At 36.4% G+C, this 27,181-nt stretch overlaps 3 protein-coding genes across 6 annotated transcripts in view; 2 read left to right on the forward strand and 1 right to left on the reverse strand.

The window, feature by feature from the left end:
- The window catches only part of LOC149951346 (uncharacterized), a 468,892-nt gene that overhangs the window by 359,308 nt on the left and 82,403 nt on the right, over positions 1-27,181 (forward strand). The gene's annotated exons all lie outside the window — the stretch shown is intronic.
- Positions 957-1,659, reverse strand: LOC149951353 (nuclear apoptosis-inducing factor 1-like). Its single transcript, XM_090169547.1, has 3 exons — positions 1,235-1,659; positions 1,109-1,177; positions 957-990 (listed from the first exon to the last, which is right to left on the reverse strand). Exons 1-3 carry the CDS (start codon positions 1,657-1,659, stop codon positions 957-959), a joined length of 528 nt encoding a protein of 175 aa, XP_090025673.1.
- On the forward strand, positions 13,119-14,582 carry LOC149951354 (uncharacterized). The gene is made up of 5 exons (XM_090169548.1): positions 13,119-13,179; positions 13,231-13,341; positions 13,430-13,572; positions 13,632-13,773; positions 14,575-14,582. The coding sequence occupies exons 1-5, from the start codon at positions 13,119-13,121 to the stop codon at positions 14,580-14,582; spliced, it is 465 nt and encodes a 154-aa protein (XP_090025674.1).

Here is a 27,181-nt window from a genome sequence, read left to right on the forward strand (position 1 = left end):
TCCTCTCAACCTCTATGTAAGCTTCAAAGGTATTTTTGGTATCCTTCAAAGTCTCCACCAGAGATTCTATGCCAGCAGCATTTCTCTGTATGGCTGCTGTCATTTCTTTCTGATTTTCCTTAATTTCGTCTAAGACGACGATGAGCTTCTTTTCATCGTGGACAATTTCTTCCAAGGAACCACTAATTTTGTCCTTAAATGGACGTTTCCTGGTTGATGAACCTATCGTAATATCAGTTTTAGCTTCAAGTGGAAGTTACCCTACCTACAACTGATGACGGCCAAGCAGCCAGAAACTGATTTGAGGAAAGCGTTCTCAAATCAGTCTTGTAGTGGCAATCTTTAATGTCTCGGATTATAGGTATTGGTATATCCTACATTTTGTAATATTATATTTCGAAATTAAACAACTTTACTACTAGATTGTCCAGTTGACACTACAGGCTGATGGACTGCAACCGATGATCCAGCTGCAACTACAGGCTGATGGACTGCAACCGATGATCCAGCTGCAACTACAGGCTGATGGACTGTAACCGATGATCCAGCTGAAACTTCAGGGCTTGGATCGTCCACTGAATCGACACTCTGAAAACTGGTCAATGATTCTTCGCGGATGCCTTTTCAGTATATTAAGTAACATAGATTAATTGAAGTGACGAACTATCATGCTGGAACCTTACCAAAGATTTCATGCTGTACAAAATCAGCTATCACTTTATCCGCAATATTCAGGGTGCTGATTGCTCCAAATGGATCCCTGTCCCTTAAAAGGTAATGTCATGTTAAGTTAAAATTAATTATATAATGAATAATAATTTATTTAAATTTTTTTAAAGGGAAAGCTCTTCGTGATCATCAAAATAACTTTCTCTAGGTTTCTCCCTTAAACAAGAATTTGCAACATTTCTAGGACTGTGCAGAGGGAATGGAAGCTGCAAGAAAAAGGTTCAACATCATACTTCGGGACCAGAAACATCTCTGCACAGCCTAGACATAGGATTCGAATTATTACATGAAATATTTATCAAATTAAGCGTAATTGTTGGAATCATTAATTCAAATCAGTGAACTTTAAGGTAATATAAGTCAATCATCTAATCATTACCCTACGACCAAAGCTTCACCAATTTCAAAACTTTGTTCTCCTGAAGTACTTGGATTGTCAATGTTTGAGCTGTAAATGGTGAATTTTAAGTCAACTACCAATTGTTGATGGTGTACTCATACTTACATATTTACAGATGGTTCTAATCTGGCCCCTGATGAGGTGTCAATGCCACCTGGAACTCCTGCATAGGAGACCTCTGAAATAATCCCCACAATCCTTTGTTCTAAAGGGGTCAGTATGGGGACATCCGAAGATGATCCACCACCTGTTCTCAATAAGCTACTTTTTATTGCCGCAGCTTTATTTCTGGCAACAGTCTTGAGATTGTTCCATTTTTTCCTCAAATCAGCTGTGGAACGGTTATTATGTCCAACCATATTAACGGCGAGCGTAATTTCGGTCCATTGATTATGTTGCTCGGTGTTAAGAGCACCTCCTTTGTGAAGCCGAAGCCCTTCATGTTTTGGTTGCTCCAGCTGTGAAATGAAAGCTTCCACCTCCTCCACAGAATATGGAGGACCTACCTGACCTTTAAGTTTAGGCCCCATAATAATAAGGCTTAATTAAATATTTAATAAACGCTTATGAAAATTTTTTACAAAATTTGTTATTGTTTTCTAGTTTTAACTACAAGAATCAAAACCAAAATGAATCCAAATTTATTTCACCAAAATGTATTGTACAACAACTTTCAAATAACACTGTAAGAAAATACTAAAACAACTATATTAACTGTTAAATTCACATTTGTTACTTTTTGTTTGCTGTAGATTAAGATTTAATTGGATAATTTAAATGACTTAAATCTACCATGGAGTTAAACTTCTGTTTTTGCCGGTTTTTGACACCCAACCACAAATTGGAGGTTGGCTGTACTTATGCAAATTTATTTCCATAATTTGTAAACTGAAGCTCTATGTAATAAAACTGCAATTGACTATTTTAATTTTAATATTTTGAATAATTATTAATTTTTAAATAGTGAGAAGATTAATAATTGACACTCAACGTTATTTCAGGGCTATTAATTAATCGCTTTGTACTAGATGGTGTTAAAACATTTATTTCCAAAAATCACAGAAGATGGCACTATTTTAGGTCTATTCGTTTATTTATTTGTAAGTAGATGGCGTTAAACCATTTATTTTCAAAACACACAGTAGATGGCATTATTTTAGGGCTATACATTTATTTCTTTGTAAGTAGATGGCGTTAAACCATTTATTTTCAAAAATACACAGTAGATGGCACTGTCCTATTACTAAAAAAAAGGAAACCTAGATGGCACCAAGCCGTTAATTTTTTAATAGGTGGACTTTTTACGTTACTTCCGGAAACTGCGTTATCACTATTATCGTCACTAACATCCTGACGTCATACCAGGCCTTCAATTGGCCAAGCAAGAGGGAAAAGAAGAGGGAAATCAGTGAGCTCTCGTCGAATGATAGCGCCGAAGCAAGAAGGCGTTTCCCTTCTTACTTGCGGGGTCATGCAGAATACGGCCGTATAAGAATTCAATTTTTATAGTGGCGAAAAACTAACTAGAATAAGGTTCTGTTAATATCACAATAAGCCCTAAGTCTTAATGATTTTCACCACTATATTGCTCCCATACTTTCGCTACCACTTACGAAAATTAACGGACCGTACATATTATAGTCTATTAAATCGCTGCGGAAACATTCCTCGTGCCGCTTGGTTAACACGGAATAATATACAGGTAGTGTTAGATGATCTTTTTAACGTTTATTGTGAGTGTGAACCGACCTTGTTATGTAAATATTTCGTATAGTGGCCACGTATTCATAAGTTCAAATACTATTATGTATTCAATACGCGAACTTATAAATGCATTACATTTAGAAGAATCGTTAATGTTTCATAAGTAACATATCCAGATAATAACAAAAGTCTGGTACTTCATCCCGCGCCCTTAAAGTATTGGCTAATCCTAAGAGTAAATACTTAGTTTTTTATATGATTAAAGACGATAGTTTCCTATCATTGTCCCTTATCTTTCGTGACCTAAACATGTTCGATTGGCCAAAAGGTTATATGTTACGGGATTTAAAAAATATCTAACAGTAACGCAACTGGACCCCAAGCCACTACCTTAGTTCATTATAGAAGTGGTAATATTTAAAAAATGATAGTTTCTTAATTTCAGTCTCCCTTATCTTTCGCGAACAAAACATGTTCGATATCTTATTAGACCAGACCAATGGTTCGATGGTACGGTAATATAAAACAATGTATACGTAAACGATTTATGTACGTGAGGCATTGTTAGATTAACTTTACACGAATAATGATTCCCCTGTTTGGGGCAACTTAACCAAATATTGAAACTTGATAGCGACGTATATACCTAAAAAATGCATTGCATGCTTGACAAACTTTCACCAGCAATCTTTATGGAAGACCCCTTTCAATAACCGTAAATCAGATGATCACGTGACGCGGCTTTTTGATCGAACCATATAGGGAAAACTTGTTACATACGCTGACACGCGAGTTATTGAAATGTCTTTTGGCCACGCTTGATATGTAATTCACCCTTTTCAACACATGTTTACGTGAGATGACCCCAAACACGCTTCCTAACGGACGACAGGATATACTATCTTTACTGTTAAGAAGTCATTAACGTATTGACTATTTTAAAAAACTTGAAAAATCCAAAATGGCCACTAAACTCCCTAATTTCTTTACAAACTTTACCCCAAAAATAACCTTGAATACACAGTCTACAATTCATAGATTTTAGGCTTATTATTTACGATTGCTAGGCTTAACAATAAAACTTTACCCCGTAATGTACAGTGTTTACCGCGCGTCCTCATTAACGGTAATATAAAATTAATACATGATGCATTGTCATAATATTTATCAGCTTACACCCAAGGCACTACCTTAGGCCTAGCGACTTTAAATGCGACGTTTAAGGTTAATATATATAAAAATCTTTTAGCAACAACTTGTTTAAAACAAGCTTGAACGTGATCTAAAGTATATATGGCAAATTTCCTAAAAATAACAAAGATGGACACCCTTTTCAATATACCCTACATAACCCGTTTGAATATGAATCATTAAAGATGGTGGACAAAACACATGAATTTCCAACCAAAATTACTAAGAGTTCATATAACAACCGTTAAAAGAGAGACCAGCCTACAAACTTTACCCCGTTCTGTCTTTTTTACCGCGCTTCCTAACGTTAAAACACAGCTTATAAAACTCTTTAATATTTACTACTTAAGACCACTTGTTGATTAACCCCCAAGACGTTACCTAACTATTATAAACAAATATACTGATTTACCCGCCAAAAGGCTAAGAGTTCAACCATATAACATCCACTAAAAGAGATCACTTGTTCAGGTCCATAATCCCAAAGACGCTTCCTAACCGTTGACAGGTAATTAAACCATGCAAACTTTACCCAAATACTAGTAAATAAAAACTTTACCCCCCTCCACTTGTTCATTGATCCTTTTCGCGCTTACATCATCATAAACACATGTTAAATCCCCACCAAAAATGCTAATGAGTTGTTAACCATATAGCAACCAGGTCAATTACCCCTAACGGTTAACATGTAATCATAAAGGTACAAATTTTACCCGTTTCCCCGCCATAAATTAATATTCAAACTTATAATAAACCTACAGAGTGTAACTACTTGTTGATCCTTACCCTAATCAAAACACATGTTAAATTCACGCCAAAAATGCTATCCATATAACAGGTCAATGACACATAACGGTAAACCACGCTCATTAATATTCACCCCTTTTTTAAATGACCTTGAACACCTGCACTCTAGTCAACTTGATTGACAAGTCAATTAACACCTGTTAATCTCATTAATTATTCAGGTCACGCGCGCGTGACACGCGCCCGAGGGGGGGACGGAATCGTGATTCCCCGCTTCATTCCCCCCCGTCACGCAGCTGTGGGCGCGTGGGGGAAAGCACGGTGCGCCCCCCACGCGTATCCAGGAAGACGGCACCTAACTACTAGGGTGCAACCATCAGTAGTAGGGTTCTGCTACCCATGCTGGTTTTGTCACCTGTCCGGGCTTGTGGACGTTGGCGTAGGGCATTCTGATGATAGGCCTTCGGTGGTGTGGTTCTTTGATTTACCGGTACACCGGGCTATAAATTCTGACAACATGTTCCTACTGCATCTAAGGTCTGTCCAGCAGCATTGACCATATGTTACGTATGAGTGGGAAAAAGAATCTTTCCGTAGATAAGTTGGTTAATCAAATGGAAAGTAATGACAAGAAATTAGAAGCTAATTTGTCAGCGTACATGCAAAATGTGCTGGGAACCCAAGAATATTGGTATGAGCGTTGTGGTTAAGTTAAATCAATGTGTTTTTATTATGGCCCCCCTACGTGGTTTATTACTCTTAACCCGGCAGAATCTGATTGGCAAGAATTGCTTGATCCCTTTAAAATCATTTTAACCTGAATTAGCTTCAAGAATTAGGGTTGGTGAATGGTGCAATAATGATCTGGTGGCCGTTACAAGACATTTTCATAACCTATTTAAAGCTGTCTGGCAAAATCTTATTATGGATAAAAAAAAATCCGATTTTGGGAGAAGTGGCTCATTTTTTTTGGAGAGTGGAATATCAGAGCCGTGTTGCACCTCATATCCATTTTATTTTGTGGATAAAAGATGCACCGGAAATTGGCAAGTCGTCAGATGACGATGTTTTAATCTCTATGCAAAAAATATATCACGTGTGCGTTGCCTGACCAGAATAAAAATCCAACTTTGTACGATTTAGTATCGAATTACCAATGGCACAAGTGTAATCCAACTTGTTTGAGGAAAACGATATTTGGAGATACCTTTATTACACGTTGCCGTTTAAAATTTCTAAGAGAAATTACAAGTGTAGCTAAGGCGAATAAATTTGATTCTACTGTAAGACACCATGTCTCTGGAAAATCTTCGAAAAAGCTTTATTCATTACATAGGACGAAATGCAAATTAATGACTACAATCATGTGTTACTTTTGGCTTTCAAAGGCAATATGGACATTCAGTTTAATTGTAGCTGATGAAAAGATGGACATTGCACGTTATATCAATTCTTATATTACTAAGAAAGAAAAATCAGATAAAGAAAATTTATACTGTAAAAAAAAAGTCGTTCTGAAGATGTTCAACTTAGAACAGTCTGTTCAAATTTGAATTGAAAGGTATGTAACAGAACGGTGTGTTCAAGATATTTTATTTCGTTCAAATAAGAACGAATGCTCTTTCGCCTTCGGGAGGAAGGCTTGTAAACTACACAATAGAATAGATTCGTTCCCCTTAGAACAGGTTTTACACACAATCCTATATGGATTTCTTTGTATTGTATTCATGTACATGTACTAACATATAAGGGTGACACTTTCAACGTATGACCGAAAGTAACAAATACGTGTGACACTATTTTTCGTCAAACGTCGTATGGCCAAAAGTAACAAATAAGCATTACATCCATAAAGTAATAAATGAGTGGTTTAGAGTGCGCTTTTTATAGGTATTCTTTTCGTACATTGTTGTGTTGTTTTAAGTTAGTGTACTGGTTGATTAAACTATTATTCGTAGTTAATGTATAGGATGAATAAAATAAGCTTCGTAATTTATTTACAGGGTGAGTTAAAACATGTTGTAATGAAGTTGTTTTGGCAGTTGTACCGTGTGTTAGGAAATTTACCGAAGATTCAATTTTATTGTTGAAGCGTAGCTCTTTCACTAGCGACTCAAATGGCGTTATGTATTTAACGCTGTTTCTCAGAAACTACCCCACCTATTGAAAAGAACCTTCACACTCATAACGATATAAATAACCTCCGTGTCCTAACGAAGCGGAAAATGAAAAAAGGTTGTCAAAGGTCCGAATTTATAGAACACGCACCGTTTTTCTTAATTATATTTTTTATTTGATTGGAAAGGTAGACGAAATTCGTTGGGAAATGCAATTGCCCAAGTTCCAGAATCCAAATTTAAAGAAAATATTTCGTTATATACTGCAATTTGGTTTGACGTTTTCAGCATAGAAATAAATTCTAAAATCGTTTGTTACCAGTTCTCGGCCTATAGGCTGAGAAAATAATGTAATATCTTTTGCGCTACGAAAACGTTTATTTATTTGTTACTCATATAACGTTCGTGGTAGATGTTTTAAGCTCAATCAGATTGTTGTAGTTGAGGTTGGAACTAAATTCAAATAATCTAGTTTCAGGCCTGGTTTTCCTTTTCGGTGGGCAATGGGTTAGGTTAGGCTACTTTTATTAATGTAACACTATGAACCGCCGGCAGGAGACATGAGTTATAATTTTAGAAAGCAATTACTTTAATTACTCTTTGTATTGGATAACGACAAAGCATTCCAAGCTGAACGAGAAAATGATCCACGGCGAACGACAAAGCGTTTCACCGCGAACGACAAACCGTTCTAATTTGAACAAAGAAGGTTTGTTCAATATAGAACATCTAAGTCCAATATTGAAACATCAACCATCGTTCTTTCTCGAACGAATATTTTTTGTTCATATTAGAACAAAATGGCGTTTTGTTACAGGGACAACCTTCTGAACGGCGATTTCACATAGTATCAAATTAATGTAGCTCAAAAAAGCCGAAGAGACCATTGATATTTCATCGATTATTAACAATTTCACAAGGCTGAATGTGTTTCGCATTACTTGCAAACTTTCAGAACCCAACTTATGATATTTCGCTATTTTCCCTGGTTGCAGGGTAACATAAATAATCGGTGCAGAGTTACACCTCCTATATTACACGCAGCCAACCCGTTAGGTGCTGTTAAAGCTACAGCTAAATTGTTTTTAAAATGACTGCAAAGAACTTTTCTCAGAGTTTTTATTAAAAACATATATAAGCCTTCATCAGAAGGATTTGCACCGCAGAAGTGTAATTGTAGATCTTCTTGCAAAGCTATAAGCTCACTGACTAGACTTTCGGGAGTTAATATCAAATTTTCATTAAGAGCTGCTTTAATTTCTTCCATTGCATTTTCGGCTTCTATCAGTTCTCGTCCTTCTATAGGGTTATCGGCAGCATCTTCCATGAAATTATTTTCAGCAACATGTGGTGTATTTTTAGCTAACGCTTCTTCGAAAGATTTTTCAGCTTCTAGTAAAGCACTTAACTTTTCATGATACTTCATCATGTCTTTCAACTTTGGCAAATGAGCTTCAAAAGAGTCTTTAAAAGATTTATAATAACTTAATAAAGAAGTTTCTTCCCTCCAAGGTAAGAATAGCATTAACATACTATGGTAAAATTTATTGTTTTTCAATTAAAGTACATCTGCCGGTCTTTTGTGGTAGGCTTTATTGGAACACGATAGTAGAACCTCGACTAGTCAAACAAACATGTGTCTTCACGACTATCCGGATGATTAGGATAAATATCATCATCCAGTGGTTTCATAAATATATCTGTGCTTTCGGGATCTTTCTCTTTAAGAATTTGCAAATCTTGGTGTCGCTTTAGCAAGCGTTTGCGATGGTCTTTAGTGGCAGTATTGATATATACAAACGAATCAGATTTCCCATACAAATTTTGGTACGTTAAACGATCGGCTGCTTCGAAGCTTCCAATTTCTCTATGCGAAAGAGCTTTTAAACCTAACGCCCAAAGACGACCACGAAGATCTTTGTTGGAAAATTAATTCCATAACGGGTGAAGATAAACTATTTGGTGGTATTTCAATCTTAGCTTTAGGGGATTTGTTACAATTACAGCCTGTCAAGGGTGACCCAGTTTTTTCTACGGTAAGTAACCAAGAGGCGAGAAAACGTATTTGCTCAGTTGGCGAATTTAATTTATTCAAACAATATTTTAAGTTTGATAAATTGACAATTAACAAGCGGCAAAAAAGTGACCCTATTTCTGGAGAAATTCTTGCTAGAATACGCGTAGGTGAAGTTACAGAACCAGATGTCAAAGTGTTGAACACACGTTTAATTTCCAAAGCAAGTAATGTGGAAAATATTGCTAACTATTATGATAAGTTATAGCCAAGAAGGAAAAAGACTGGTTTGTTTGTTACCAACCAATAAATTGTGCGAAGCTATTAACAACATATATGCTACAAAATGCAACAATCCTATTTTGGAAATATTGAGAGTTGATGAAGTCCATGGACACCAAGAAATGTCAAAACACGTTAAAGATCAGTTAAAGAAATTGGAGAAAAATGTTTCTGCTACATCTGGTTTGGAGTTTACACTTTTGCTTTGTATTGATGCTCGAATAATGTTAAGCAGAAATCTAAATATAGAGAAAGGTCGTGTACGGTGAAAAGCTTTATAGAGAACCCAGATGCTGATCAAGAGAAAATTGAAAGAGTTAAGGTGAAGTTTGAAATGGTCACAAACGTTTTTGTGCAGAGATTTCAATTTCCTGTGATTTTAGCGTATGGTGTTACTATACATAAGAGTCAAAGTATGAGCGTAGATTGTGCTATGATAAACATAGGAGCAAGTGTTTTCCAAAGTGGAATGGCTTACGTTACCCTTTCTAGAGTTACATCGTTAGATGGTCTTCATTTACTTGATTTGGACCCTTCCAAAATATACGCCGACTGGAAAGCTATAACAGAATATAGTAGAAGGAAAGTGAGGGCGAGACGCCAAACCCGGGTTCGGGTTTGGGTTCGGGATCGAAATCCGGGATTTAAGGGATGAAATGGGGGTAAAATCGTCGAAAAGTCGATGTATTTAGGGTATTTCTCGCGACGATTCGTTTTCCCGTATATCAACATATTGTGTCCAGGCCAACTTGTTTATTTATATCCGCTTATCGCGAAAGACACTTGAACGTATATCTTATCGCGTTTTATCGTACGGAATAAGTTGAAATGATGTAAAAATTGATAACCTAGGCGGCGCGTGCGCAGATTCCCCGGGAGGCGCGGTTAATTTGAATTTAAGAGTGTTTTGACGTCATGGAATATTTGTTGTTTAAGTAGAATGGAAATATTTTTAAACTTCATTTTAATAGCATTAACGCGTAAGTAGTACTTAAATATGCTTGACACTTGAACCTATCTCACGAGTATTTCAAACGAATATTTTAAGTATGAGAAACGTATTGTTCTCAAATGATACTTGAATATACTATAAAAGAGGTTGTATAGCGTTGTAGGAGGTCATTCCACGGTTAACTGCGGTAGCTATATTCAAGATGCCTAAAGCCCAACATATTTGCTCTACGTGCGCGAAAAGTTTCGCTACCAAGTCCTCCTTAAATCGGCATGTTAGAGAAGTACACGGTGATAGACATACGTTTGTCTGTGAAGTATGTGGTAAGAATGTTGCTAGATTGGAACATTTCAAGAGCCATCAACGAACTCATGACTTGAACGCACCCGGCCCTTCCGAACCCATGGACCTGTCTCGCACACCGTCACCAATGCAACGTTCGCTAGCATCTTTCCGTCCACCATCGCCATACCGTCCACCTTCACCTAGTCTGCTTCAAGACATTTAACTGGAATCTACCCATTCACAACCATCTACAGCGGATTTACCCAACAACCCAACGCCATCACCTGTTCCCGCCTCATCAATACTTGATGAAACACCACCAGCATCTCCAAGTATGGTCCAGGCCTTGAATGATACGTTAGCATCTATCCCTTACAATGCTGAAGACTATGATATTGATGCGGGGATGTTTATTGGACGTTACCGAGCCGCTTTCAGTAAATTTCTAATGGAAAGACTCACCAGTAAACGTGGAATTAAATGGTTCCTACTCGTAAGATCTGTTTATATGAGACCTTTAGGGGGTGCGGAACAAAGAGCGGAAGTACGACCCTATTTCCGGAGCACTATGCAAACAACATTAACGCCCGATGTCATTGAAAGCCAGCTGAATGAATGTCTTGAAACAATACAGTCAGCAGCGGAAAACTTTGAAGCGAAAGGTATGTACTAAATATAAAAGTTATATTTTGAACTAAAACATTATATTTTTGATAGGATCGGGTTGGGTAATTGACCGTGTTCTGTATGTAGAATTAAATGTAGCATCTTACCAACCGTTGCGAGGGTCATCGTATATGGAACTACCTGAAAAAACTATCTCGACGTCACGCGATTCTTAATATTAGAAACGAAAATGACGAGAAATGTTTTCTCTGGTCAATTCTCGCTAAACTTCACCCAGTTTCTATGCTTCATCACGCTAACAGGGTTTCCAAATATACACCTTATGAAAACGAACTTGATACCAGTGATATATCTTTTCCTTTCAAATTAAACGCTACGGAACTTAAAAAATTTGAATTAATGAATAATTTATCAATATCTGTGTTTGGCTTCTCGGGAGATATATTCCCCCTTTACGTAAGCGCTAACAAGTGTGGTAAGGAAAGGGAGGTTGATTTGCTATACATCACCGATGAAACTAAGGATATTGACGATGGAAATAGACATTACTGTCTTATACGGGACCTAGGAAAACTGTTACAGCATCTAACAAAACACAGTACAAGTTATTATTGCAGGTAATTTAGTTTCCAATATATTAGTTTGCAATCAACTAATTATTTTCTGCATTAGAATGTGTCTTCACCGATTCAGCGGAAACAACGCTGAACAGCGACGTGATGCGCATATCGAAGAATGCGCCACCCACGGCGTCCAAAAAACAGTTTTCCCTACCAAGAAGAAGACGCTTTATTTTGATAAATATGAGTGGACGGAAAAAGTAAAAATAAAAATTATTTAATTTAACTCTTAATGAAATGAAATTATTAGGTGCAGTATGTATTTTACGCCGATTTTGAAGCAATCCTACCGAGAGTTCAAGGATGTGATCTAGATCCCGATTTAAATACCAGCAAAGTAAACATGCACATCAGCTGCGCGTATTCGTGGGTGCTTGTTGGACCTAACGGTAAGTTATTTGTCAAAATTCCCTTTTAGATATATTATAAGAGAATACTTATAGGTGTACCTGTTCGAACCGATTGCTATCGAGGTCAAGATACAACTCGAAGATTTCTGGAGTCTATTCTGGAATTAGAGACGGAGTTGATGGAACTCATTGAGACCAATGTACCAATGATTATAACCCCGGAGGAGGAGGAACAGTTTCAAGCTGCTACGCCTTGCTACTTTTGTCAGAAGCAGCTAAATCAGGGAAATATGCCCGCTGTTCGAGATCATTGTCATTTCAGCGGTAAATATAGGGGGCCAGCGCATAACCTCTGTAATCTTCAAAAGAAAGTTCCAGAATTTATCCCTGTTTTCCTTCATAACCTTAGCAGGTGATTTTATTAAGTTAATTAACCAGGAAATAAACCTAATAATAATAAATCTTCATAGATACGATTTACATCTTATGTCAGGAGATTGGTCATTTTAAGGAACAGACACTTGACTGTATTCCTTCCACTAGCGAAAATTATATTTCACTCAAACTAGGTTAAATATATTTAATTATGAATTTAACCTTAACAGTAATTTTATTATTATTTTTAGGGAGATTTAGGTTTTTAGACTCTTATCGATTTCTAAGCGATAGCCTCGATGCTATCTAATCTCGTTTTGGAAGGAGCCAGTAAATTTCAGATTGTTAAGAAATATTTTGAAAGTGATAAAGTTCAACTGCTTTTGCGGAAGGGAGTCTACCCGTACGAGTATGCTGCCACCTAGAGAAGCGTTTTTCAGTTCATTGAAAAATCAAAATATTTTAGAATCTGATTATTTACACGCCTAAAATGTTTGGACAGCGTTTAATATTCAAACATTAGGTAAAATTACTATAGTATAAATATTTCAAATCTCTTAACCTCGGTTTTCGTAGTGGAATACACCGACCTCTATGTGAAAAGCGATGCGTTGCTCTTAGCCGACGTTTTTGAAAATTTTAGAACATTATTTATAACTCATTATAAATTAGATCCCGATCACGCTTACACCGCACCAGGTTTAGCCTGGCAAGCAGCTTTGAAGATGACTGATGTTCGCCTCGATCTCATACTTGATATAGATCAACACTTATTTATTGAAAAGGGTAACGCTTTTTGATATTTTAAATATTATTGTATTTACATTGAATTTTTAGGAATTCGAGGCGGTGTTTCAATGATCTCAACTCGCTATTCTGAAGCGAATAACAAATATATGCCCGACACATATGATTCGTCTAAAGAGAGCAGTTATATATGCTATTTAGGTAATTTACATTTTTTTTTAAATATATTTTTTTTTTTAATTATTTTAATTTTAATTATATTAATTAACTTAATTTAACTTAATTGAAGATGCGAATAATTTGTACGGTGCTGTTATGTGTGAACCACTACCGCTAGGCGACTTCCAGTGGGTTCAGGAGGATGATTTGCAAACACTCTGTGAAAATATTCTGAGTATTCCCAATAACGTTGAAAACGGATACATTTTAGAGGTAAATAACAAGTGTTATAATTATTGAATTATATTTTTAAAGAATTGTTCCCTTTGCAGGTGGATCTTGAATATCCTCCAGAGTTGCATGACTTACATAACGATCTCCCAGTAGCGGCGGAATCTAAAGTTATTACACATGATATGCTATCTCCATACTCCAAAGATCTCTTAGGAAAATTAAATATTAAGGAGAATCAAAGTCTACCAAAACTTCTTCCTAATTTAAATAATAAAGAGAAATACATAGTACATTACCGCAATTTAAAATATTATGTAGAATTAGGTTTGAAAATAACCAAGGTTCATCGAGCTCTAACCTTCACTCAAGGAAAATGGTTAGAAAAATATGTTACATTCCACACTGAACAGAGGAACTTATCCAAGAGCTCATTTGAAAAGAATTTCTGGAAACTTATGGTTAACTCTGTTTTCGGGTAAATCAATTTAAATAATTTATTACTGTTTTTTTCCCTTACTTCATTTAATTGTTTAGAAAAACAATGGAAAATTTACGGAAGCATATAAATTTCGAGTTGATTCATAAACCAGAAAGAATGTTAAAAGTTACAAGTTCCCCGCAGTTTGAACACTTTACCATCTTTAATGAAGAGTTAGCCGGCGCTCATAAGAAGAGAGCTAAAATTGTTCTTAACCGACCTATATTTACCGGATTCACTATTCTAGATTTATCCAAGGAGCTCATGTATCGGTTCCATTATGGATTCATAAAAAATACGTACGGGAACAAAACATCACTATTATTTACAGACACTGGTAATTTAATTTAATATGAATTTATTTAAATAGTACTAATATATAAAATATTTACAGACAGTTTAACGTACAACATTAAGACGGATGATGTTTATAAAGACTTTGAAGTTCATAAAAACCGCTTTGACTTCTCTGATTATCCGCCTTCGCATTTCCTTCAATCTAATCACAATAAAAAAGCTCTCGGCTATTTTAAAGACGAGACAAATTCCCAGTTATTTCAAAGCTTTGTAGGACTTCGTCCAAAGCTTTATTCTATTAAATTGTACGGGGAATCTAAGACCGCTGAAGAGATAGAAAAGGAGTTGCGATTGGAGAAATCTTTAGAGTCAATTTTAAACCATAAAAAGGTTTGTAAGGGTGTTGCCATGAACGTTATTAGAAACGTCATCCGCCACGAAGACTATGAACGTTGTCTTTTTAATCAAGAAACCATGTCAGCCGAGATGATTCGTATAGCTAGTTTCAAGCATGAGCTATTTACTTTAAATACTAGAAAACTTTTTTATCACCAAATGATGATAAGAGATATTTTCTACCCTGCGGGGTTCGTACATTAGCGCACGGTCATAAAGATATTGAAAAATGATAATGAATGCTTGTATTTATGTATATTTAAAAAACTACTATTGCTATAAATTGTAAAAATTATTTTATTGAATACCTTTTGCACATAAACTCTTTAATCATTTTATCGTTTACATTTTTATCTTTCTTAAACCTAGACACAATGTTATACATTTCTATTCCTTTACAACTGTTTATAGCAAAATAGATACAGAATGCTCCACACGTATTACTAGAATTACTCTGTAATTGATTAGAATTAAAAGTAACAGTTTTACTGTTTCGTTCAATAAAGTCATTAAATTTAAAATAATCTGGCGGGTTTCCAAAGGAATCCATGAATTCACTATTTTTATGTTTAGAAAAATATATTAGAACCCAGTGTTCTCCAGGTCCAACACTCGTATCGGTATTTACAATAAATTGAGAAGGGAATATTTTTACATATTTAGGTAGCTTGTCAGCCGCGAACACGCCTCGAAATATACTTTTAGTACTTAAATATTTTTCAAGAATTTTAGTTACCTGTAGCGAATCCATTAATTACTGTAATCGAAAATCACGGTTCGATTTTTATCAATTTCAATCAAATTTTGAAACTCAGCGTAAATTAGAATGGAAATCGTCTCCGGTAACGGTTTTGCAAATTTTAATTATAATATCAGGTTACTGTTTTTTACAAGATGCAAGTGATTAGCGTTGTTATTAAGATCCGAGGTTAAATTGTACGCGAATAAACTATTTCCGTTAGGGTAATCTTCCCGACTTATCTGATTCCCTTCATCTACGTTCCACTGATTAGTTTGAATGAAAAGATTACAATATGCTTGAATATATTGATTCTCCTCAAAGTTTAGAGATAACGCCTTATGAGGGATGCTGCTACCGTCAATGTACAATCCAATGCTTGATAAATCGAAATGTTGAAAGTTGTACGGTGATTTTTTCAAATCTCCTAGAAACGCTTTTTGTTCCACAAACCCGATAACAACTTTCTTGGGTGCTTGTCCGGTAAATAAATGATCTTGCACACTAGCCATAAGACCAGCGGGTATAGAAAATGAGGTGCACTCCGAACGAGTTACAGGATATTTAGCGGTTCCATATTGTAGCGCCTTGGCTTGAGCGAGCGATAGTTCCGGTATCACTTTAACTTTCCTCAGATAAAGGGAAGCTGATAAAATCTCCACTTTACATTTTACGTCGGAGTGAACGCAAAAAGCTGCTCTATTTTTATCGAATTTAAATTTCAAATCAACCATATTTAATAAAAAGCGTGGTTGTTGACATAAATCAGTATGGACTACGCCTAACAAGTCAATCGCCCCTTTTTGCGCTAAACTCGCTCGTTTAGAGAAACCATCGTTATCGAAAAATGAATAGAACTTCCCAGGCGTATCCCGATAGAAAAGTGAACTCGTTAAATAACTTTTTTTCGCAGAATCTCCGAACGTTAATAAAGTTTGTATCATACTTTTATAAGCGTAATTTTGACTGGAAGGTGTTACTAATCTTTCATTAAGAAATACGTGGACGTCGCTAAAAAGCGAATGAAGAAACCAATTATCGGGGGCGATATTGTCGGCTGGAGTTCCGGCGGCCCCACCCGCAACACCTGGAACCGCGGGTTGCGGTAGTTGACCATTATCTTTAGTTACCTTAACTCGAACGTGCAACAAAGTTTGTGAAAGGTCTATATACGTTTCAGAGTTACCGTTGATAGAAAATGTAATTGATGCGTTATCAACTATATTTGATATTGGATTATACTCAACCCATTCTCCACCAATAATCGAAGATTGTGTCATAGGTACTTGAAACAAATCTAGCTCGGAATTTATACACTCAACTGTGTGCGGGTGTAAAAGGGACATTATGAGAATATATCGGAATGATTAGGGAACCGTCCTTTCGCTATCCTGCCTGCTGTTGAAATGGCGCTTTTCGACTGAGTTCGTTTCCTTTTATTTCCGGAACCCGTCATTCTTTTAATATGATCCGTAGCTGAAGATGTTAGTCTCATGGCTTCATCAGCTGCTGAAGCTAAAGTTTCCCTTCCAGCGTTAATAGAATGCGATTTAAGCGCTGTTTTAATTGGGACTCCGCTAACAACATCGGTCGCTACTTTCGCTCCGGTACTTAAAAGTTTTTTCCCCAAGTAAGAAGCACCTTTCTTCAGTAAAGGTACCGCGAATCTAAACTCTGAAGATAATATATTTCCTAGTCCATGTCCTCTTTGCACAGCTAAACCTCTATATACAGGTATTCCACCGAAACCACCCTGGTTTAAATAGTAACTTTCATAATCAGTTCTTGAAGGCGAATATTCAGACCTCATGATGTTAACTGTTCGCTCTCTTAAGCTAGAATGAGGGTGTGTCCTGAATGATTAAAGGTTTATAGTGAAGTCCACATTTTACGGGGTTTAAAATGTAATACAACGTGAGCTTTTCCACTATGAAACTATATTGGTTCACCTAAATCATCTGTTATATTAATATCTATAGTCTTAATATTATTACACACGACTGGTAGGTAATGAGGTTGTGAAAATATTTTTGTAGCTGTTTTCCCATTAGACTCGGCTTTCTCTTCGACGCTTATGATTCTTAATAGAGGTGCTAAACTATCCCCAACAACGCTATTTTCAACCAGATCTGAATAAACGAATAAGGAATGTAGCCCAGCGTTCATATCAACTGGGTAGGGGGTTATCATTGAATTTAAAATGGTGAAATCATTATCTCTTCTATCCTTAAAACCTAGTAAAATCGATAGATCGGGACCAATTACAGCTCTGTTTTTCGGTTGCAATTTAACTTTAATTCGATTAGAATAATTTAAATAAGCGAATGTAACTTGTTCTTCTTGGTTGTGGACGTTCATAACATGTAATAGTTCTTCCGGAGTTTTATAAAAACCCGCGGGAACTTCAATTATTTTATCATATTCGAGAGGGTCTTTAACTACAGGGTTATCAGTCATTTTATCCTATTCGAGAGGGTCTTTAATAACCAATAGATTAGGTTATCGAACGTTATGCCATGTCCGAGGATAGCTTATTTCCGCTAACCCAACTTCGTACTGTTCCTCAAATCTTAACGGTTCAGCTAAATACGTTCGAAATTTACCAACGCTATTATCTTGGTAATATAATGACGAGGAATCTGAAGGTAGCGTTACGTAAAAACTCATTTTAAATCCACTTCTTGTATCCAAGAATTAAATGTAGTGTCGTAATCTTGCCACTTTAAATACAGTTCTACGCGGCCGTCCGATTTTTTCCTCTTTTTTATTACTTTTTCGATTATGAAGTAACAGTCTTTTAAATCTCGACCAACAATCTGAACCTCTTCTCGATAGAATACTCCTAAAATGGGGTTAGAATTTAAATCCATCAGCTTATATACAGGTGGGTCACGTGGTAGTCTCTCAGCTATTTTAAACAATTCTGTAGTAAAATTCTTATCGAAAGTTGATAAATTTCTACTTATTCTACAAATATCTCCAATTTCAAACGCGTATGTTAACGGAGGAGAAAAATTTACCGAACCGTAGAGATTTTTCCATATTTTAGCAGAGTTATCTAGAGTAACTTCCACAGGCTTACATTTAATTGATCTGTGATAACTATTGTTATAAGCGTGTATAATATCATCTAAAATGCCGATATATTTAAAGGTGTTATTCTGCGTGAAATAGCGATATAAACGAGATTTAAAACTTCTAATGAATCTTTCAATAATGGACGCTTTCATTTCCGATCGGGTAGCGAAAAATTTAATGTTCCTTCTTTCTAATTCACTCTGCACTTCTTGACAGACAAATTCGTTTCCATGATCACTTCGAATTCTTTTCGGTTGACGGCCTTTTTCAAAAACGTTACGTTACGCTTCTAAAATTGTTACACCTTTCTTATTTTTAACCGCTACAGCCATAGCGTATTTGCTAAATATGTCGATAATACATAATACGTAGCGAGATCCTGAATTATATTTAGACAGCTTCTGAAAATCTGCCAAGTTCGCTTGCCACTGTTCGTCAATTCCATAAACAATAGTTCGATTTCGTTTGAATCGTCTTCTAGCAGGTTTATGCAGCGTATATGTATCCTGCTTTATTAGAAATTGTTTTACTTTTTCCAATGAAACCTTTAAACCTTTATGTCGAGCTGAATTATAGAGCGCTCGAACTCCAGCGAATGACCCTGGGTCTGCGGGGTTAGTATAGATCTGCTCAAGTTCTTTCTCCATATTGGGTAATATTTTGATGTAATGGCATGTAACGCCAAAAAAGGAAATTAAATAATTCTAATATTATAATAACTATGATAATTAATACAGCTGTGATAATTTTCGGTGATTTTGAAAATGATTGTGATAAATAGGCTAAAAGTCCTAAAGAGACCGTTTCTGTACAACCTTCCATTGTAGGCTTATACTATGAAATAAGAACAAAATTATCAGGTTAATATATTTTATTTAGTATGTATCCAAGATCTTAGAGGACTAGGTGAAGATGATGATAACATTGAACTACTTGGTGGTGTATGAAATACAGCGAATGTTTTTAACAGTGTCAATCTTACAGGATTTTTAATTAAACGTTTTGAAATATTCGGCTTATGAATGCCCTCGTAAAACTCTGTAACTCCTATAGGATCAATCGCTGTTCCAGGCGTTTTTCTCACAGCGTCATACAAAAGATCGATTATATTAGATCCTCCAATCACTTGTCCTCGAATAGAAAGCTCTCCTGAGTTAGCCGATCTAATATATCTCGGATCTTCCTTTACTCGTTTTGAGACATCCATTTAGAGATTTTCTTAGCCTTTCTTAAAGTGCAATGAACAGTTTCGGAATGAAAAGGGCAGTTTAATTCAACGTCTTCTAGTTCTGATAATTTAGGACAACCGGTATCTTCGATGTTAGTTACTGGAACACCGAGGAGTGTCGATAATACTGCAGTTTTTTCTAAACCTTTGGTGAAAAATGAAGTAGCTTTTTCCGCTATCTGATTGCAAATGTCACGTCTCGTTCTGTAAGGACGTTCGCCGTCATCCCATCGAAGATGACAAATGTTATGAGATATCCATCTTCATTGTCTTTTATTTTCGTTTGAAAGCTCTTTGAAAGGGCATGGAGATTTGAAAGTAAACACTTCCGATTCTTCAGTTTCTAATACTACGTAAGCTAATTCTTTAATAATCCACTCTCGATTAACCCTAAAAAAATTCCCTTCTATAATACACTTCATTTTGGAATAAAGACAGCCGATTCTTCACCCGGTATTAAACCTGTCCGTAGTAAATACTGATCTGGGGTGTGAGGTTTCAAGTCAACTAATAAATACCCAAATTTCCGTGACGTAGCTTGTTGAAACGCATCAATAACGTATTTGCTATTGGTTGGAGATATCTGCCTCGCGAGATGATAAATTGTTGATTTATCTCGTGGTGATTTAAAAATAAATAGATAATGAGCATTTAAATTTAAAGTTCTTATTTCTTTTCCGGGGTAATAAAGGTTTTGCATTAAAATTAGTACGGAGGTGTTTCTGTGATGAGATCCACGAATAAATAAATTAGTTACATCTTTATTATTAGATATCTCGCATAACAAATCGTCTAAAATAACTAAATAACCCGGCTACAAGCCCATTCATTGGATGTTGTAAGCTTAAATCCATAATGGTAAATGAGAATCGGAACATAAGTGCAATCAATTTTATTAGTTTTTTAACTAGTTTTTAGCATTGCATATTATTAGTGACATTATATTATTTAAAATTTCTTTCGACAATTCACAGCGAATAGTAAACATTTCAATAATATTTTCACAATCTACCGACATAATTATTTCATAAAAATGCAAATCTACACGTTTAGAATAATCCGTCATGATACAATCATGCTGGAGTTGAGATGGATGATCAATTTGACCGCCATTGCACGCTTTCTTCAGAGCTTCGTGTAATTGTTTAATTACAACGTTAGTCATCGCCTCCTTTATTTCCTTGATTTTCTTTAAACACTTCTGAATCGACTCGTACTGGTCGAGGAAATTCAACCAAGAAGATTGAGCGAAAGCTACCCCCTCTTTAGTCGGTAACAGTTTTCCATAGTTTACTCCATAACCATGGTACATTTGTCTAACATCTAAAACCTTTTGTTCGGCAAATCTATGAACCGAAAACCGTTTGGTTTCAGAACCTGTGAAAACCCACGAAGTTTCAGCTTCGTTATTGAAATAAGCTTCAATGGCATCTTTCTTTGTCCATAGCTCTTGCAGTTCCGCTTCTGTTAGTTTGATACCCTTTGTTAAATCTAATAGACCGCAGTGGATGGTTTCATCTGCATAAACGATTAACCCTTTGTCAGCAGACACAGGAAATGAACAATTCCTATAAAATAAATACATTAAGACAAAGTTAAGAATTATCACTGAGTATTCCTACTTACATTTTAAGGTTCCTCGGAGTCACTTCCAATACAATTCAGATGGTGAACTTTCTAAATATGGTCTTACTATTATACGGTTTTCCCTTTTTATACTCTGAAATTATTTATATTCGATATCTTATTTATTAAAATGGAGTTTAATATTAATTCCATTCTACGTATACGCATTTTGAAGTGTATCGCGTTACGGATATAGGAATTTACCCGGTCCTCATACGGAATCACGTGTACAATTACAATACTTGAGAACGATACGTTTCTCATACTTAAACTTTAGATATTCGTTTGAAATACTCGTGAGAAAGATTCAAGTGTCAATCATATTTAAGTACTACAATGATATTAAAATGAAGTTTAAAAATATTTCCATTCTACGTCATTTTAACAACGAATATTCCATGACGTCAAAACACTCAAATCCATGTTTTAAATTCAAATTAACCGCTCCCCAATCCGCGCACGTTAAGCGCGTCCCATATTCCATGACGTCAAAAAACTCTTAAATTCAAATTAACCGCGTCCCCCGGGTAAACCGCGCACGCGCGCCGCCTAGGTTATCAATTTCTACATCATTTCAACTTATTACGTACGATAAAACTTGATAAGATATACGTTCAAGTGTCACTCGCGATAAGCAGAGATAAATGAACAAGCTGGCCTGAACACAATATGTTGATATACGAAAAAACAAATCGTCGCGAGAAATATCATAAATACATTGACTTTTTGACGATTTTACCCCCATTTCACCCCTTAAATCCCGGATTTCGATCCCGAACCCAAACCCGAACCCGGGTTTGGCGTCTCGCCCTCACTTTCCTTCTACTGAATATAATCGACTAAGAAATGAATTTAGGAAACATTTGCCACAAATTAAGTTGATACATAGGAAGAAAAACAATCAAATGTTCCAGCATGTATAGCTGTTTCAGCTGATTATTTAATGTAAATGGTTGTGCAATGTTTTTATGTATACTTAAAGCTCAATTTCATTGAAAATTCTACTAAAATGCAACTATTTGTGAAGTGAGAAAAATTGGATGCGTTTAAAGATAGAATATACTTTAATACACCTGCACAACCTTAGAACTAGCTTTTCATTATCCTATCTTAAGTTTTTATAATAACAAGTTGATTTCTTTTGGAGCTCGTCTAACAAGAAGAATCTGAATTAATAGGTTATAAGTATATGCTTAAAATGTTTGTTGTAAATCGCGTTTAGGTTGGAAGGTGTTGGGCAGAGACGAGTTTGGATACTGTTATCTTTAAGATAATTAGTAACCCAAATCAAAATCCAGCCGTAAGTGTTGTAGAGGGTGTGGTTAATCCTACACCTGATAATGAATCTGAGTCTAACGACTCGATTATTTCAGGACTAGAGGGCATAGAGCCTCTGTTAAGCGACTACTCGGAAGAGGACATGCTGACAGAGGACATCAGAGACCTCTGTGTATTGGACGGTAAAGAGGTCCAAGGCATGGTGGCTCAGCCAGGCGGAGCAAGTGTGGGGTGGAACTAACCTAACCAGTGGGAGTGGTGTGTTTTCCACAACCACTGGGGAGGTCAACCTCCAAACTAGGCCGATCGCCATGAGCATTAAGGTGGTGCAGATACATCTTCATCACTGCCAGGCAGCCTCCGCTGTACTTTGTCGAAGGCTTTCTAAGGAGCAAATTGATGTTGCTCTTATTCTGGAACCTTGGATTCCCAAATTAAAAATCCTTGGTCTTAATAGTGCAGGCAAAGTCTATTATGACCTAGAGCTTGTGTATTGGTACGCAAGGACATTCATGCCCTTCCGCTCTCAATCTATCACTCCATGGACATCACCGTGGTGAAAATAATTTCCTCTACTACTGATGGGAATGATGAACTCACGCTGGCATCTGTTTACTTCCCTTACGATGGATGTTCTGCCCCCATCCTCACAGGAGGTGACCAATTTGATCAAGCACTGTGAGCGGTCGGGAAAGAAACTCATAATAGGATGTGATGCGAATGCTCATCATGTTATCTGGGGCAACAGTGACTGCAACAATCGTGGTGATAAATTAATGGAATACGTGGTTAGTACTAAACTTCATATTATCAATAAGAACGATGAACCAACTATTGTTACTCGTAACAGAAGTGAGGTCATTGATCTCACGCTTTGTACAGAAAATGTCGCAGCTCTAATTTATGACTGACATGTGTCTAGTGAACCGTCATTGTTGGATCACAGACACATTTGCTATGAAGTCAGTATGAAAGCGGTTCAGGTTTATACCGAATTTCGCAATCCCAGGCGAACCAATTGACCTGGGTAAAGAGATGATTTAAATTTTCATCTGAAGGATGATAAGCCTAGGCTGTCATCGGTGCTGGACTTCGATTTGGCTGTTGATCGCATGCAACATGCCATTATCGACACCTACCACCGCAACTGTCCGGTGAAATCTACCAACCAACCAAGGTTAGTTCTTGGCGGAATCATGAGATTGGTAGACTTCGCAAAGAAACTAGGAGGCTTTTTAACAAAGCTAAAAGGTCGGGTGACTGGGCTGCTTATAAGCACACCCTCACTGCCTACCATAAAGCCATCCGCGAGGCAAAGAGGGACACGTGGATGAATTTCTGTGAGAATATCTCTGATATTCCCAGTTAATGAAAATTATGACTAAACATATTGACACTATTAAGTTACTTACTTTTGAAAAAACAGCAAATACGGTTTATAATTTACAGCAAGGTGCAGTAGAAGTGGGTTAGCAGTAGTTTGTCGTAAAATTTACAGCTTTCTGCTGTATTTTGAAGAAAACAGTAGCGACTGTAAAAATGCATATTCTTCCTTTTTTTAAAATGACCGTTATATTAAAATTAACAATATGAAACCGTGTTTACTTCAAAAATGCGTAAAATTTACCACACTTTGCTTTTTTTCTGTAATAAACGGCAAGCGCTAGTATATAAAACAACTAATTATTATTTAGTTGTCAAAACATTTTTTTAAATCGCATAAGTTTCATTTTAGTTTTAAATATAATAATATCCGATAAAAATATTTCTATATACTCTTTTGTAAAAGTAGCACCCCACGCAAAATGCTATATTAATTACAACCCTTGTTCATCGTGTGCTTAATAATTTGAAACCAAGTTAATAGTTTACTTTCATTTGGTTTTCCCTATAACTCTAAACTACAGAAGCTCGAGCTAATCATGATTAACTAGAGCTATAGTCAATTTCGTTGTTTTCGATTAAAAGTTCCGGTTGGATTATAAAAATATTTGTTGTTTATTTTAGTTTTTGTTATAATAATTGATAAAAAATGTTACATATTTCTATCAGGAATTGATAAATAAAATAATTGAAATTTTGTAATTAAACCAACGTGATACTTGTATGATCCGTAAAACTTTTGATGAAATATTAAGGTTGTGAATGGGTTCTGTACTAAATACGTTTGATAACTAAATCTACGGCAAACACTGGAATTTTATTGTAAAAACTGCATGCATTTACCATATTAAATACGTCTGGAATGAAGGTTAAATAAACAGCAATACACTGTAAATATAATTTTATCTTGCTGTATTTTTAAACAGCAGAGTGTGCAGCAACTTTAACAGGAAGCATGACAATAAAAAAAACAGTCAGAGTTGGTTGTGAAATTAACAGCATTCTGCTGGCATCTATGCTGACCACAGCTTACTGCAAAATTTACAATAATATTTTTCTGTGTGGACAGATTGGATTCCAATCAAGTAAAGATGCCTGTTAAGAAGGCGGTGACCTATTAGTAGGCCAACAAGCAACCTAATATTAGATTTGGAGAGCGAGAGCAATTCCTTAGCTCTCTGCGTAGAGGGCCCCGAGATAAACTCTTTAGCCTGCCTTTGGCCATCCATCTCAGGCCAAAGCTAGGATAATTTCTAGAGAAGCAATTGGGGCTGTTCTCATAGCTCCTGTGATGCTGACACAAGCCAGCCTTTGTGGGGTGCGCAGATCATTCTGCAGAGTCTTTATTCGGACTCTAGGCCACCAGACTACTGCAGCATAAGAGAGCAATGGTCTGATGATCATAGTGTACAGCCAGAAGACCACTTAAAGGCTTAGCCCCCATGACCTGCTAACTGCACTTCTCTAAAGTAACATCTTAGCCTTCTTAACTTTAAAGGCTTCTCGTTAGTTTGCTATCTAGAATAACACCAAGGTACTTCACCTCGGTGCTTTCGCTCAAGATAGTCCCGAATAAGGAGATATTATTAAAAGAGTTTTGCAGCCTTTTACGAGTAAAAGGAACAATAACCTTTTTATTAGGATTAACCGTAAGATCGACTTACCTGCACTAGCTTTCCACTGAAGCAAGAGCCCTTCTCACTAAATCGCTAATAGTGTTAAGGAACTTAATAGCCGAAGCAGCGGCACCCATCCCTGTTTAGCCTCACCAAAAGTTCATCCACAACCAGGCACCACAGCAAAGGTGATAGAACACCACCTTGCGGGCAGCCACGGCTGGTGGCGACCATAAGGGATTCACCAAGCAGGGAGGATACCACCACACGATTCGTTAGCATAGTGGTGCCAAAGCGCTTTGCGCGATGGTGCAATTCGGGGTTATGTAATTCGGATTATTTCGTTGGCCCTGGCATTGTAGATTTTAAAAACAAAAACTCAAACATTGCCGCTGAATATATGATATTTATTTAGTTAGTATTTCTTCTTTAATTGACATTTTATTGAAATTTTAACACTTCTTGTTTAAATCAATAAGCAGTTTAAAGAATAAGGTAAATTCCGATAACATTTGCAAAAGGTAAATATTCACAAATAGTTAAATTATATATACTTAAATACATCTATAATACATTTATTTTAAACACACAATTAAACATTTTGACACGGTATGAGTTAGCGAATTAAAGCACATTTTAAAAACTGTAGATGGTGTTGCTATTCGATTTTGGTTGTCATTTAATTCAATTTTGACAGAAACGTTAGTAGTAGAAATTTGCCAATTCAAGAATAAAAGAAGCTGCGAGGATGAGGGGGGGGGCTACGTGAGGTTGGGAGGTTGGTAAAGTCTGCGTGAGGCTGGGAGGCTACGAGGCTGGGAGGCTAAGATACAGGTAAAGTCTGCGAGGTTGTGAAGCTGCGGGAGGTTAAGAGCAAGTGACTAAACGTAACGAAGAAAATAAGTACTATAATGTTAGTATTTTTTTTATCTAAGTGATTATTTTCAATGCTTTGTTCCTAACATAGAAATTTTCTTAGCATGTCTGCCCAAGTTTTGTTTGCTCTTTCGTCGGAGAAATTCATCGAAGTTACACCTTCGCTCGATGACGGCTAGGCTTTCGTGATAGTGCTACGGGCATTACTCTACACGAATCCAACTTTCACGAACTTTACCGAAAGAAGGAAGAAAATCTCAGCTTCTTCGAGAACGCAAACTATCCTGGCACTTCTTGGTTCTTCACCGGCTCTGAGACGCAACGTATTGAGCTGTGTACGTTTCAGGACCGCAAACTATTAGACATTTGAGAAGTGCGCCCTGGTTACGGAGAATTGTATGACAAGTTATTACCGACCCGAAAAGGTTAATCCGTCGGATACTCCCTAGCCAAGGTGTTAATGAACAACTATACCGACGTTACAACGTATTTAAATGAAGCAAGGCGAGTGTATACCATGTTAAAAGACGAAATTATTGGACAGTTAACCGACGGTATTCGTAAATGTTGCTACGGGTGTCAAATTTCACATCCCTCACAGACGCAACACAACTGTCTTGGGGACTGGGAAATGCGTGTTACCATGAACTTCG

The sequence above is a fragment of the Leiobunum rupestre genome, chromosome 3 (assembly GCF_980474605.1).
Source record: "Leiobunum rupestre chromosome 3, qqLeiRupe1.1.hap1, whole genome shotgun sequence".
Lineage (NCBI taxonomy): Eukaryota > Metazoa > Arthropoda > Arachnida > Opiliones > Sclerosomatidae > Leiobunum > Leiobunum rupestre.

Excerpts from the sequence above, each read along its gene's own strand:
- LOC149951353 (XM_090169547.1), bottom strand. The coding sequence starts at position 1,659 with ATGGGGCCTAAACTTAAAGGTCAGGTAGGTCCTCCATATTCTGTGGAG. Across the intron at positions 1,178-1,234 it reads TTAGAACCATCTGTAAATAT|CTCAAACATTGACAATCCAA; the intron begins GTAAGTATGAGT and ends CACCATTTACAG. Across the intron at positions 991-1,108 it reads GGTGAAGCTTTGGTCGTAGG|GCTGTGCAGAGATGTTTCTG; the intron begins GTAATGATTAGA and ends TCCTATGTCTAG.
- LOC149951354 (XM_090169548.1), top strand. The coding sequence starts at position 13,119 with ATGACTGATGTTCGCCTCGATCTCATACTTGATATAGATCAACACTTA. Across the intron at positions 13,180-13,230 it reads ACACTTATTTATTGAAAAGG|GAATTCGAGGCGGTGTTTCA; the intron begins GTAACGCTTTTT and ends TTGAATTTTTAG. Across the intron at positions 13,573-13,631 it reads AAAACGGATACATTTTAGAG|GTGGATCTTGAATATCCTCC; the intron begins GTAAATAACAAG and ends TTCCCTTTGCAG.